This window comes from Trichosurus vulpecula, chromosome 2 (assembly GCF_011100635.1).
Source record: "Trichosurus vulpecula isolate mTriVul1 chromosome 2, mTriVul1.pri, whole genome shotgun sequence".
In the NCBI taxonomy this organism is placed as follows: Eukaryota; Metazoa; Chordata; class Mammalia; order Diprotodontia; family Phalangeridae; genus Trichosurus; species Trichosurus vulpecula.
In genome coordinates, this window is record NC_050574.1 from 457,330,122 (window position 1) to 457,345,184 (window position 15,063).

At 40.5% G+C, this 15,063-nt stretch overlaps 1 protein-coding gene across 4 annotated transcripts in view; it reads left to right on the forward strand.

Annotated features, from left to right (window-relative positions):
* Positions 1-15,063, forward strand: part of SH3KBP1 (SH3 domain containing kinase binding protein 1) — a 455,989-nt gene that overhangs the window by 145,822 nt on the left and 295,104 nt on the right. Inside the window, exon 1 of one of the 4 annotated variants that reach the window (XM_036745611.1) lies at positions 13,262-13,348. The exons of the other annotated variants lie outside the window; for them this stretch is intronic. Within the exon in view, the coding sequence (XP_036601506.1) occupies positions 13,277-13,348 (72 nt within the window). The 5' untranslated portion in view covers positions 13,262-13,276. Of the gene's footprint in view, positions 1-13,261; positions 13,349-15,063 lie in introns of those variants that run through there. 4 annotated transcript variants of the gene reach the window in all.

Genomic DNA, 15,063 nt, shown 5'->3' on the forward strand with positions numbered 1-15,063 from the left:
TGGGCTAGTTACAAGGAAGCAGAGGTGGGGATGCATGCTTTGGTTTTCCTCTAGAATTAAATCCCCCACATGCTGACAACTCAAGAATCAATTTATTAACTGTGAACACAGACTCAACTCTTGGGGCCTGCAGTCAGTCTTCCTTCCTCCATACCATTCTCTACACACTCAATGATTATTCAGATGCTCCTATTCTCCTTCACTCTGGGAGTGTCTTGATGCTCTTTATAAAGAGAGAGGTGGAGATCTGTGATTGCAGACCATGTGTAATGGCAAGCAAAGTGGGACTTTTTGCTGTTTTTTCTTTTGGAGCGCTTCTCAGCACTAAGGCAGTCAAGTGCCTTTGATTGAGTCTTGCCTTTGTTTGAATCAGGAGTCTTTGATTGAATCAAGTCCTTGATTGGAAACAATGTAAATGCTCTGAGGTTAGCATTTTGCTTTGGGGGCTCACTCATTGGAAGAATGTTCGTGTGATTTGACCGGACAAGATTCTGGGTAGCCATTAAGGAGCCCCCTGGCTTTGAAAACCCAGATGTTAGTGCTTCTCTCTCTGGTAACTATGTATATATTGCTATGGTAGAAGCCTGTCTGTTGATTTGTGTTATTTTCTCTGTTTGTAATTTCTGTTTGTATTTGTACTGAAGTTCAGGGTGCTGACTTTTCCTCCTGAACTAAGTGAATGATATATGTATGTTTAATTGCAGTAAGATTGTTAACCCCTTAAAGATGTCATTAAACCAAATTCTGACTCTACTCAGCTACATGGAATAAAAAGTTTTCAAAATATGAAGACCTAGCAGAGAACCTGTGCTAGCAGCCCTCCTGTGTACTGGTGTTCTTGGCCTTACACCTCCATAGCAGCTGCAAGCTGCATTGGTGTTACACCATGCTGTTGCTAGATTGCTGATTACTTGCCTTCTACTGGGGATAGCAATCCCAGCACAAACATTACTCTCTCTGTCATTCTACAGAGAAGGTATGTGACTTGATGAGGAGTTAGTAAGTGGTCAAGCCAAAGCCCCAAACCACTTAGGCCTTCTTAAGTCTGATACTCTGTCCTTTGTACTACGTGTACCATGCTGACAGTGCACATTGGCCCAGTGGGTCAGTGCAGGATTTCTAGGTCTTTTAGCTCATCGCAGTAACATAATTCTTTAGTATCTTGCACTGGGGAGACAGCATTCAACATCGAAATGTACAGTTTCACATTTGAATATTTCCTATGTCTGTTAAACCAACTTTACAAATAGTTCAGCTGTACTGGGTAAGTATGCTGGGAGAAAACCAAAAGACTTTTAAATATATGTGAGTGTATGTATATATGAACATATATGTATGTGCAAGTGGGCAAAGCCATGCTAAAATCATAAATTTTTTTAATTTGAAAAGAATGGAAGTGAGCATATGATACTATTTGTAGTAAAAATGCACTGAGGTAGGTAGGTGGTTCAGTGGTTAGAGTGATGGATCTTTTTTTTTTTTTTTTTACTTGAGAAGACCGGAGTTCAAGTCCAGCCTCAGATACCTCATAGCTGTGTGATCCTGTCCAAGCCAACTAACTTCGTTCAGACTCAGTTTCCTCATCTGAAAAATGGAGATATGAATAACACCGACTTCCCAAGGTTCTTATCGGGGCCAAATGAGATAAATGCCAGATTGTTGTTCAGTTTTGTCTAACTCTCTGTGAACCCATTTGGGGTTTTCTTGGCAAAAATATTGGGGTGATTTGCCATTTCCTTTTCCAGCTCATTTTACAGATGAGGAAACTGAGGCAAACAGGGTTAAAGTGACTTGCTCAGGGTCACACAGTTCATGTCTGAGACCAGATTTTACTTTGAGTCTCAAGACTGGGCTATCCACTGCACCACCTGGCTGCCCAGATATTAGCTACTTAGAAGTATAAAATGGTACTTTTTCAGGACCTCAGGAATTTGTGAGTTTATGGGTAGGGGTACTCCCTATAGAGTTGCAGATGACAATCTATTTAGGTCTCAGGAGACAGTTTTTGTGGCCAGCCTTCTGGTCAGATCCTCTTCTTCTCTGGGCTTATGAAAGGCTGGTGTTTAAATACCAGTCTTCACTCTAAGCCTTTCTAGTTTGGGGGTGTAATCTTTTAAAACCAGGGTCCCCTCTATGTGATGATGAGGCAGCAGCAGAGTAGGATTTTAGAGAAAGAAAGTAATGACAATAAAGGCCTTAAAATAACCTTATTCCTTTAAAATTTATAAATGGAGTTTAAAAGCCTTTTATATTTTGGCAGAGGATTTCCCCAGTTGAAAAAGTCACATATTGATATTTTCACACAAGGCCAATGAGTTTGTTTTGTTTGACGATCCATTTCTTTTATAAAGGACAACTTGTATGAGAAGAATAGTCTTAGAGATATGGGGGAAAAGAGCATTAGGAAAATATTTTAAAAGTATAAAGAAGAAAACAAAGAAATGCCCAAGACAATTAACAGGAGTTCCCAGTTTCACATACAAGTTTCTTTTTTACTCTTTGAATTAAGAAATATTCATGCTAATGATGGCCAAGTTCACAAAAAGGAAAATGTATGAATGGATGTGTTCCATTTGGCAAAAGTATGGCAGGTCTGCTTATGTTTTCATATATGTGCCAAAAACTCGGAACAGGAGAGTGACGAGTTATGAGTGAGATTGCAGCTTAATGTTCTCTTTTCAAACATTCAGATCTTTAATTACAGATAAATATTGTTTACTCATGATGTGGTGATGCCAAAGATAATGGCCATTTCTGTTTTACTCATAGTTGAAAATATGAAATCATTCTTCTGGAAGAATCAGGGATAAACTCTAGCTGGTCACTAGTTCTCATTTTAATCTCCTGCATTCTTTTGTTTTCACTTTACCAGTCCCCATCCCCCCCCCAAAGGAAATACGAATATTATTATTTAAGCTACTTTATGTTTAAAACTCAACATATGTCCTTTTACCTAAAAACAGGTACCAGAGACCATTGCTTCTACCTGCCTGTTTTATGTTTAACTGTAAGGAAGGGAGAGACTTCTGCATTTGGTACTGAAAATGCAGTTGACCATATGGCTAGTTTCTAAAGCTCAATGGTCAGTAAGCATTTATTAGGCACCTACTATGTGACTGACACTTGTGCTAAGCATTAGATAGATACCATACCTATTGGGGTGATTTCCTCCAAGCCCGTTTTTGATGTATTGTTTTGGAGTGTGCGTGTATGCATTGGGACCTATTAGTCATAGGATTGGGTTGAATTGATACACCGTAGAAATGGTGCCTCATTTCATGCCATTGTTTGGATTTAGAGATAGAATCCTATTCGGTTCTGAACTTTGATTCATGAGGCTGGATGTTATGTGAATAATCATTCTCTTAATTTTGATTGACCTGCTAACCTGTTGTGAAAATTTGCACCAATTTTTAACAAATTCAGTCATGAAAATCAAAACGTTTTGAAATGAAACCCTTGGGCAAAACACTTAGCCTCCTTGGGCCACAGTTTCCTCATTTGCAAAATGAGGGTGTTGGAGTAAATAGCCTCTGAAGGCTCGTTCCAGATCTAAATTTTTAATCCTGTGAGTCCTTGCAATTCCATCTCTTTCTTTAAATTCTGTGAGATAAAGGAGGACAGTTCTCAGATGACAATCTGTCGCACATGGCCGGGTGCGCTTTCTCTAATCTCTGTTTTTCACAGTGAAAGCCTATTAAGCTAAAGAGTTAAACCTCCAAGGCGACTGTCAAAAGACAATAAGACCTGATCATCTTGGCGACTTAAGTAACCAAAGAGTTAAAATCTATGTTCATAATGTCCACAGAAGACATTCACGTACACTGCCTTGGATTGTAAATCGATTAGAAAAGAATTGCCAGGGCTTGGTTGTCAATATTATCTGCTGTTGTGCATGTGACTTGAAAGCGTTCACAGAGCTTTCTATTCTCAGGGAGAATTTTTAGCATTGGGATTTCAGCCCGGAATGACTCAGTGAACACTGATTGAGAAAATACTTCAGTCTTTCCTGATCTGAAAAGACTTTTGGCCTGGGCTAAATGTTAACTGGCACATGCCTCCAGAAACACGTTCCTTTATGCCAACCAGTTATTCATTATAATTTCTCAGAATGCCTCTAAGTAAGAACTACTCCAGTTAGAACTAAGATAATGTTTCCCATTTTTGAGTTCATCTCTTAATTAAAACAGACACACTAGCACTATCTCCTAAAACCAATTGAGGAGAGGGCAGAGCTAGAGGCCAACATTTGACGTTCAAAAGCATCTCCTGCCAGTCGGTCTTGTGGGCTGAGTTGAATAGCAGTTTAGAACAGCTTTTGTTCAGTTCTCACCAGATTTATTTATAACTTTTGAGGACATGTAAAAAATTTACCCCTTTCCTTTCCATCTAAAAATAGTTCTCTGGGAAAAGAAGTTACTGTTTTAAAAATAATAATAATAATAGTGATAACATGCAAAATCAGAAGCAGTGCTAAATACATTTCTCCGAGTAGAGAATCAGTCTCACGATTGCTATGAAAACAGAGTTTATGGGGACAGTCATAAGGTTTTTGGAGTGCTGTTGTTGAAATTGGAATAAGGACCACCTACAGCAGCAGTTATCAAAACCCCCAAACCCTTTTAACCTGTGAAGGCAAAACTTTTTATAATAATCTTAAGATGTTATTTGCCTATTAAAATACTCCTCCCTTTTCCAGCTACACATCTGTGTGAGGCCAGATTTTCTTCATAGGCTTCAACCTTATATTTTAACTTCAGTTATATAGAGCAACAGATCGAAGGTAGAAAGACAGATATTAAAGAGATTTGCAGAATATTTAAAACAATGCCATTCTTCTCAATTTTTTGTTTTGGAAAATATAGTTTTTTTCATCAAAATATTTATATTAACATATAATGAATTACGGTTATAACTTAATGGATTAATAAACATTTTAAAATTTTATTAGTTTTAATTTCTGATCTGGGAAATAGGTATAGATATGATTGACATAAACAAAAGCTCTTTGGGTCCTCAGTAATGTTAAAGAAAATTGAAGGGGTCCTGAGACCAATAATCTTGAGAACCACTGATCTATAGTACTGTGGCTTATCTCCCTCATGACATTACTTTTGTACTCCCAGATGCTCATGGGTTAGATAGTGGATGGACGGGAAAAGAACGACCTTCTCAGGTTGGATGCACACTTTTCCTGTCTTTTGTTGTCAGGAGAAACTAACAGATGGAAGAAGGCTCTTCTAGGCCAGTGAAGTTAGAAGGTCAAAGTCAGAAGGGGTTTTTGGCCCTCTTTCTTGGAGGGTGGGAGTAGGAGAGGTTAGATTCTTAAGAGAGTCATCCAGTTTTGGTGGCGACGAAAACATATGTAACATCTAATGAGGAAGAAGGAAATTTCCAAGGTGCAAAAGAAGATTCTTCTTCCCTTGTGCCACAGGTACATGTTTTCTTCAAATGATCAGGTCTGAGGTCCTGAGAAGTGCTTCCTCATCCCAAAATTAAGCCTTAGAAAGAGTGTAATTGGAATGGGACCTTAAGGCAGGTGGAGTTTAAGGGCTATTTCTAGTTGCACTCTATCTCCTTATCATAATTATAGTCCTTTGCTCATCATTCCTATGCGCTCAGTATGATTATAGTTATTGCTGTAGTACTTGGCTTCGAGCAATATGGAATTGTTACCTTTTTCCTCTCCTCCTTCCTATGTTTTGAAATGACTCATTACTTGTGAACTTGCTACAGATTTTATGGTTTATTTTATTTGGGTGTGTATGAAGAAGTCACATGATCATACACAGGTTAATCGAATTAACCTTCTGTACAAAAACAATATAAAAAATTGTCATTTCTTTTCCAAGTGCTCTCCTTAGAGTAACGATTTTAGAGCTGCCCCATGAAAATTTGCATAGCTTCCTGCAGCTTTGAGAAATTAAAATGCCTATCTACCACCTTGAATCATGAAATGAGAATGACGTTGCCTTGCTTTTGTCACTGGTCTTAGAATAATTTATTTATCATGGCCAGGATGCGCTGTGTGGAAATTTCAAGAACTTATTTAAAAGTGTGTTCCATTGGTAAAATTCCTGGATCTTCTTTTCCTAGCTTTGGCACTTCAATTATTTATTTATTTTTTGAAATGATTTATTAAAGCTTATTATGTATTTGCATTGATTTCCCTTTCCATTTTAAACAGTTGAATTTTTGAGAGTTTGGCTATTTAAAAAGCAATGAATGTTCACCTATCTGTTTGACAGAGATGGGGAGGCTGAGAGGTATACAATTTATCTCTTTGCAATTTTTTTTGTTACTTTCCTGATACTCTTTAATGTAGTTATTTTCTATCAAACCATTCATCTTAGAAACTTCAGTGACAGCAGGGGATTAAAATTGAGTTAGAGCTAGCCATAGCTTGTATTTAGTGGTAAGGAAAGAAGGCCTCTGCTTGCATATGCACTGGCCCAGACCTGTAAGTCAGAATTTTGTTGCCCTCAACAGACACTTGTGGGGGTGGCCCAGCTGGCAAGCTGTGCAGAATGAGCCCTCAAATCAACTTTGTATTTCATGCTGTGAAAATTATGCAAGAGGTAATTAAGACAAATTCCACTGAGTGGGAGGGAAAATTAGTTACTCCAGTGGTTTTAGGGAAGAGCGGGGAAGGACCTCTATGGTCATCTGATCTAACCCATAGGATTTGGTGTCTAATAGGATTGACTCTGCCAAGTCTTAGAGAGACTTGGGCAGGGTTATTATCTCAGCTAGGGAAAGCATCTGTGCTTGAGACTGGGAAACAGACTGTTGTGCCTCAAAGGTGGGAAGAAAGGGGAAACCTTGGGGAAGTGGTGAGATTGGGGCGCATTAGGGATTTCTTCTTGGAATGGAAGGGAAAGAGGTTGAGAAAGCCTAGGCTAATGTAGGCTATTATCTCCCAAACCACCTGTCACTCAGGCTCGCTCCTTCCTGTCCCTCAGCCGGCATCTGAACTTACACTCTCTTTACCACCTTCTGCTCTGATAAAGGAGTAGGTGTATTTAAATTTTACACTCTCTGACTTTGTGTGTCTTTTAAGGTTCTCACTCAGGGGACGATACCCCAGTGGCTCTGGCCAGTTACAGCTTTGAATTAGTCCCCTAGTAAATAGCACTAGAAACCACACCATAAGCTTTTAGTAATATAGAAATGGCAGTGGACCCATTTTTTCTTTGCAACAGAAAGGTTTTTTTTGGTCGTGCTTAACCTTCCTCAGCTGTAGTCATTAATATGTTTAGTTAAAGCACCACTTCCCGCTAAACAGTCACTATATTGATATCTATTGATTGATTTAGGAACAAATTCTCATGCTTTAAAATTGTTTTTTAGACCAGATGTGCAATTTAATTTGTATAAGGAATTGTCCCAGGAGAAATTTTCTCTACCAAAGCAGGTCATCCGTACCCTGCGACTTACTGTCTTGAAGATTTGCCTGGGGGTTCTCAGGGGTTCAGAGATTTGTCCAAGTTTCCACAGCCAGGTGGACTTAGCAGTAGAACCTGAACTAGGCCTTTCTGATTCAGAGGCTGGCTCCAGGCCGGTCATCTCTTCATTTCTCACCAGGCTGCAAGTCCAGACTCCTCCACCATACCTCTCCCATCTAATAACTTCTCCCCTCCCCCTCCCCTCCTCACCCTTTTCAGCTTCCTTTTGTGCGTTGTCTTTCCCTGTTAGAGGAGCAGCTAGGTGGCACAGTGGATAAAGTGCTAGACCTGGAGTTAGAAAGATTCTCTTCCTGAGTTCAAAACCGGCCTCAGACACTTCCTAGCTGTATGACCCTAGGCAAGTCACTTAACCTTGTTTGCCCTAATTTCTTCATCTGCAAAATGAACTGGAGAAGAAACTGGAAAACCGAAGAGTCAGACCCACCTGAAAAATGACTAAATAACAACAAATTCCCTATTAGAAAGTATGCTCCTTCAGGTCAGGGGACTGTCCGTTGTTTGGGGGGGGGGGAGCGGTGTATGTATTTGTGTTTCCATTAGCACTATACCTGGCTTACAAATGCTTGTTGACTGACTAACAGGCTGACTACCACCTCACAGTGTCTCTCTATGGGGAAAATTCTGTAATTTTAGTGATCTCCATTTCAAACTAAGAAATCAATCAACTTTTTGGGAGTAAAACCAGGCAAGTAACACTGACCTTGATAATGATTTTAAAAGTAGTTTTTAAGCATTTATTATGGTCCTGGCATTTTGTTAGGTTCTATGGAACACAAACAATAAAAGATGAAATCTTACCTATAGGTAAGTAATGGTTAAAGATGTTAAGTGATTTTTTTTCCTTTCCAGTCTATATATTTTTAAAAACATATTGATGCCTTTTGTTTTCCCTTTTGTCCAATGTCTTTTATAGCAAAAGAAAACTAATTCAGCAAAAACTGACCCAATGACCACATCTGACAATATGTACAATATTCCCTTCCTCTAGTCCCTTACCTTGTTGCTCAGAATAAGGAGATACATATCATCATCTGTTCTGCAAAGCCAAGATTGGTCCTTCTACCTATGCTGATTTTAGTTTCCTCCTAGCCTTCTCTTTGTTTACAGATATTACATTGATTATGTGTATGGTTCTCTTGGTTTTGCTTTCTTCTGCTCTGCATCAGTTTATACAAATCTTCCCATGTTTAAATGATTTTTTACAATAGCCTCCTAATCCTAGTAGCCTTCATACCTCTGCTTCCTCGAGTCAGTAACAAGCGTCATAAGGTTAAGTGCCCACTGTGCACCAAGTGCTGGGGTTAAAGGAAAGGCCAAACATAGTTCTTGCCTCCCAGGAACTCAGAGTCTAATGGGGGAGATAACCTGCCATCGACTATGTACAAGCACGATATATACAGGATAAACTGACAGTAACCTCAAAGGAAAGGCACTCCATTCTATAATCCATCCCTCAGCCTAGTTTCCTACTAATCTTCCTTATATATAGATGTGGTCTGTGTATAAGTAATATTCCTCGTGAGAAGAATCCAAGTCATTGGAGTATTGAAGCCCGATGTAAAGGAGGCATCTAGCCTCCTTAAGCCTGAGAGAGCAACTTGCTATTCTCAATAAATTGAAGTCAGTGGGGAAGGGGAAGAAAGCAAGGATTTCTTAAGAGTTTACTCTCTCTTCCAGGCAATTTGCTAATAATAAGCACTTTGCAAATATCATATCATTTGATTTTCACAGCAGCCCTGAGACTTAGGTGCTATTCTTATCCCTGTTCTCTAGTTGAGGAAATCAAGGCTGACAAGGGTTAAGTGACTTGCCTAGGGTCATGCAGCTAGTCATTGTCCGAGGCTGAATTTGAACTTGGGTCTTCCTGACTCCAAGCCCAGCGCTCCATCCATCGTAGACCTGAAGGAACTCCATCTTGGGATACCAAAAGATCTGACAGATAGGATTGTTTACTTTATGTAATTATATGAGATGATGACTTCTCCTCTATGTCCTCAGCGTGACTGTACATGGTCCTCCTCCGTTAGACTGTGAGCTCGTTGGAAGTAGGGACTGTTTTCCTTTGGTCCCCAGGGCTTAAGCACGCACTATTGCTCGGCCGTTTGAAAAGTCATGGCAAACTGCAGAGCTGCTGTGGGCCCGAGAAGGGCTTCTTTCAGCCACTGGGCTATGAGCTTGACCATACTATACCAACGGTACAAGGCCTATGAGAAACTGTTTCATGACATCTTTGTGGTTAAGATGAAGGAATGCAGGGACTCGATGATTGTACTGGTTAACCAAGGTTTGTAAAAAGTACTTTACTAATGTTATCTCGTTTTATTCTCGTAACACCTGGGAGGGGGAGGTGCTGTTTTTGATGAGGAGACAGAGGATAAGTGACCTGCCTGGGTCACACAGCTGGTAATTGTTTGAGGAAGGATTTGAACTTAATTACTCTTGACCCCAGGACGAGCATTCTGTCCACTAAGCCACCTTAATGGTTAACCTGATGGTTAAGTTAGGTTGATGTGGGACTCTCTGAATGACTTGCCTCAAAGATTAGTGGATGGATGTCACAGGGATCTGTTCTCGGCCCTCTTCTGTTGAACATTTTTTTTATCAAAAATTTGGATTCTGAAGTTGGGATTCAGTCAGAGAGCCCCACTTGAGGACCTAGAGGGCCACGTGTGGCCTCGAGGTCACAGGTTCCCCACCCCTAGATAGATGAAATTTGTGTATTCCTCCCGTGGGGATTATCTCCAGCTTTTCCTATGTCCCCCTTGATTACGCATAGTTGTTTGCGTGTTGTCACCTCCATTAGGCTGTCAGCTCTTTGGGAGAAGGGACTCTTGTTTTGTTTTGGCTGTTCTTTGCATCCCCAGTGCCTAGCACATAGTAGGTGTAAAATGAGCGCTTGTTGGCTTGACTTATTGCAGTACGCAGGGATGGATGAAGGATAACTCACGCTCTGGGTGACAGAGTTGTGATCCATAAGAGATCTCAGAAGGCAGAAACGGTGGGCCAAATAATAGGAAATCTAATTAGGTAAATGTAGCATCAGAGTATCAACTGCACAGCCCCAGGATCGGGAAGTTGAGGAGACCCCCATTTGTGTGAAAAAGGCCTGGAGGGTTTAGTAGGTCGCTGGTTCAGTCCGAGCCAGCACTGAGACTCGACAGCCAGAAAAGGCTGCGTAAAACACCGCACTATTGCTAAGAGACACATGTAGGAAGATGGTGGCCGCTTCCAAGAATCTGAAGTGGGGCTAGATTGCCCCAGAATATAGAATGAAGATCCCTCCTTACACTGGCCTATGGCAAATGGAAGTCGCAGAGAAGAAGAAACTTGCTCATGATCAGAGCTGCCTAAAAGTGACGTGGGCTTAGGAGGTAGCGAGCTCCCCTGGAGGTCTTCAAGCCGAGCTAGAATGTCACAAGGATGAGATACATGAAGTCCCTGCTCAGAGATGGGGTGATGCTGTCGCTCCTCTGCTCCAAGCTCTCCAGTGGCTCCCAGTTGTCTGCTGAGTCAGTCAGACTCTTTTTGTCTAGTTAGTGCACAGAGTTCTCCAAGATCTGGCACACTCTGCACTCCAGTCTTTTCTCATACCGTTCTCCTCTTACATGTATTCGGCTCTTCAGCCCAGCTGCGCCGTTGCCCAGTGCTTTCCCAGTCATTCTGTTTCCTGTTGCAGTGTATGTTGACATTGTCAACAGGAAATCGCACCTTCATGAAGCTTATACCTTCATGCAACTTACGTGAAAACTAGATTTCTTACAAGAGGAGTGAACATGCATGTGGAACTCAAAGCCGGAACAAACAAAGAATTCACAATCCTTAGGGAAGTTTACATTTTTTATAATAGCAGGACAAAAGCAGGAGGGGAGATCAGGTAGGGTATGACATGGGAGGGGGGATGGTGCAACAAAGATGGGAAAAAAGACAAGACCACTCCCCATGGAGAGGAGCTAGGTGATTTCTCTTGGGAATTGCTAGACTTTGAAGATAGAAGGGTCTAATTTAAAGTTCTCAAAGTGCTTTAGGGATCCAGGGTGGGGAGCCAGTGGCCCCAAGGCCACATGTGGCCCTCTGGGTCCTCAAGTCTGGCTCTTTGACTGAATCCAAACTTCACACATCACATCCACTTAATAAAAGGATTTGTTCTGTAAAATTTGGACTCAGTCAAGTGGCCACATGTGGCTTTGAGGTCCCAGGTTCCCCACCCTTGGATATTCTCTTATTGAAGATCAAAACAATTTAAGTACCATGTTGCTGTTGTTCAGTTGTGTCTAACTCTTCCTGACCCCATTTTGGGGTTTTTTTTTCACAAAGATACTAGAGCGGTTTGCTGTTTCCTTCTCCAGCTCATTTTACAGGTGAGGAAACTGAGGCAAACAGGGTTAGATGACTTGCCTAACATTGCACAGCTAGAAAGTGTCTGAGTAGATTTGAACTCGGGAAGATGAGTCTTCTATGTCCAGGCCTGGTGCGCTATCCACTGCACCACCTAGCCTCCAGTAATATTAATGTCAATTAGCGTACGTATTACTATCTCCGTCTCTCAAATGAGGACACTGAAGCCCAGACGAGTTAAGTGAGGAATCCATGGTCACACAGCTAATAGGTGTAAGAGTTAGCCTGTTGCTTCAAACCCAGCTCAGATGCCATCTTCATGAAACCTTACCCCAGCACTGTCAGAAACAACCTCTTCCCCTTCAGGCTGCATGTGCCACTCCTCTTAGGTACTCTCCCCACCCTCCCTCTACTCACCATTACGTACTCACCATCTATATTTATGTTAACAATTATTTGTGAGTCTGTCATATTCCTTACTGGATTGTGACTCCCATGAAGGTAGATACCGTGTCTTAGTCTGAACTTGTTCATTTCCCAGGGTGGTATTGTGCACACAGTAGTGACTTAATCCACATTTACTGAATTGAGTTAAAATTCTTAGCATATATTTTGTTATTTTGACCGCATGTTGTAAGCTCTATTTGTATTCTTTCAGCAGTTGGAAAACAAGTTTGAATCTTAATTAATATGATATATCCAACCTCCAGATTCTGGCATTTCTATTATGTGTCTGGTAGTCTCGCCAAATTCTGGTTTTTCCTACCTTCTCTCTTTTTGCAAAGGAACACTATAGTCTGAAGGGCTTCAGTTCAGCTGAATTCAACAAATATTAATTAAACACCCACTCTGTGCCAGGTACTGTGCCAGGCACTTGTAACATACAAAACAAAACAAAAAAATGAAACAGCCCTGCCCTCAAGGTGCCTACATAGATCTTAAGCTTTATGCTGTTGCTCGTAAACTGCAGAGACTTCCGCAACAGCAATATCTAAAAATAGTTTGTGGGGAAAAAATAGCTAAAACAGTCGAGTGAGGGATATGGTGAAACTGAGCAAACCTGAATTCGTAAATCCTGCAGATAAGAGTGATCCTACAGGCGATTTTCAGTTCGTGGATTTAGGTGCAACAAAACTGATTCAAGGACTAGAATCCCCCATGCTTCCCCTTTCTTCTTTGTGTTAATTCCTAAATTGTGTCTTCACAAAGTGAAATGTAAAGTTAACATTTAATTGGCGGACCTTGCTCATATATGCATTTATACACACACACACACACACACACACACACACACACACACACACACACACGTGTGTGTGTATATATATATTGCATTGTGGAAGCTGTGGACTGAATGGAAAAGTGTCACTTTCGTTATTAGAGAGCCTTCATTAAACATTCTAATGCTTTCCTCATTCTGTGTGGCTGATGGCTTGATTGACTTCTTATTTTAGGTCTGGAGTGTATCATCTGAAATGTGTGACACATGGGAAGATGTACCTGCCCCTAGACAAAGCATACAGCCTTCACCAAGAGGCAGTGTTGGAGTAAGACCCAAACCTCACGTTTCTTCTCTTTGTCCTATATATACACACCGTGCTTCCAGTTTTTTCAGCCCAGAATTTTATTCCCTAGCAACAGGAGGGAAAAAAAGATGAATACTATTCTTCAGGGTGGAGCATTCTTGCTTGTGCTAGCTGCTACAGTGATTTCTTGGGAGATAGATAGCAAAATGTGTGAACTCTGTATTCACCAAAGCCTAGGGGAAATACCCTTTGCCTGTTTGATTCCAGGGTCCCTTATAGTTCTAAATCCTAGAATCTTTGGATTTTTAACAAAAAGGCATCTTAAATTTATTTTAGATTCTGATAGTACTTTTACAGGACTCTGGTAGATAACATATTTTACAAATGCAGCCATTTCTCCCTAGGGTGAGACCTTGGTATAGAGCTGTTTGGTGATGTGGCTTTTTAAGATACATAGGATGCTTTTGCAGGTGTTTGGAGAATGACTTGAATTGGCCGATGAGCAAAACGCTATTTGCGACAGAAAGTTCTTCCAGGGTGGTTGTTTCTGAGGTTCTGCCATTTGTGTAGGTGGCAGAAAAAACAGAAAGACATAGATGTGTGTGTGGGGGGAGATGTGCTATTTCTAGGATCTAATTCAAAACTTTTCATCTAGAGAAGAATTGACTTGGGTGAATCCCTGTTTTTCTCCTGCAAGGAAATAAAAATTAGTTTCTCCTATGCATTAGAGAAAGGAAATAGCAGAAGCAAATTTATGACAACAGATTTCAAAAGGGGACAGTTGTGCCCAAGTGTGAAGGTCCCCACAGTGCCATTCTACATTGCAAATTGAATTATAAAAATGATTTTTTGTGACTTTCTTGTGCCGGAGCCCCACCTGGTCCTAATTTGCTCCACAGTATACAACCATTGGTCACACGTCTAGGTTTGGTGATAGAGGGAGCTTTCTTTTTTCACATCTTTTGGCTCAAGAGATAGGGAAATGGTTCCAACTTATTCTGTTTATATGTGTGAAAATCATTTTTTTCCATGCCAGCATTTTGTATCCAGTCCTATTTATTTTTGCAGCCTCATTTCGTCTCTCTGACACAGGGTAGAATGGACCTTAATATAATGCAGTTGATGGAGTAAGCTGATCCAAGCAAATGGCCACTGGTTTGTTTCTATTGTCAGTGGGAGCCTAGCCCCACTGCACTGCACTGTTTTGTTTTGTTTTATTTGGGAGGGGGTGGCGTAGGGAGGAAGGGACTGTTGTGAGAGAATACACTGGGGCTTTGATGAAATTTTTTTTTGTCAAAAAAAGACAAGAAGATATAAGGAAAGCAACCAAGGTGAATTATGTTGTGTAAGGATGCCTATCAACTGAATTATGCCAATTAAATCAGGCTTTTGAGTTCTGATTTTTTTTTTAAGTAACAGTCCATTTTTCTACCATGCTTTCAAAAATATTATCTTGGCATTAATGAGAATGGCAGTTGATCCCAGAAAGCATTTTAGTTCTTAATCTTATAAAGATTAATAGATACCTTATATGTGTTTTTTACTTTAAAATACATAAAATAATCCTTAATTTTAAGCAGATTTCGGGAAGAAAAAACTTTCCACATAATTTTTCCTATAGGTACTTTGATGGATGTGGATACAAAGTCAAAGGGACTGATCACAACTCATCCACGCCTTCTCATCTTTTGTGATTCTTGTCCCTTTCCTCCCATAAGTTCTTTATAAAGTGACCT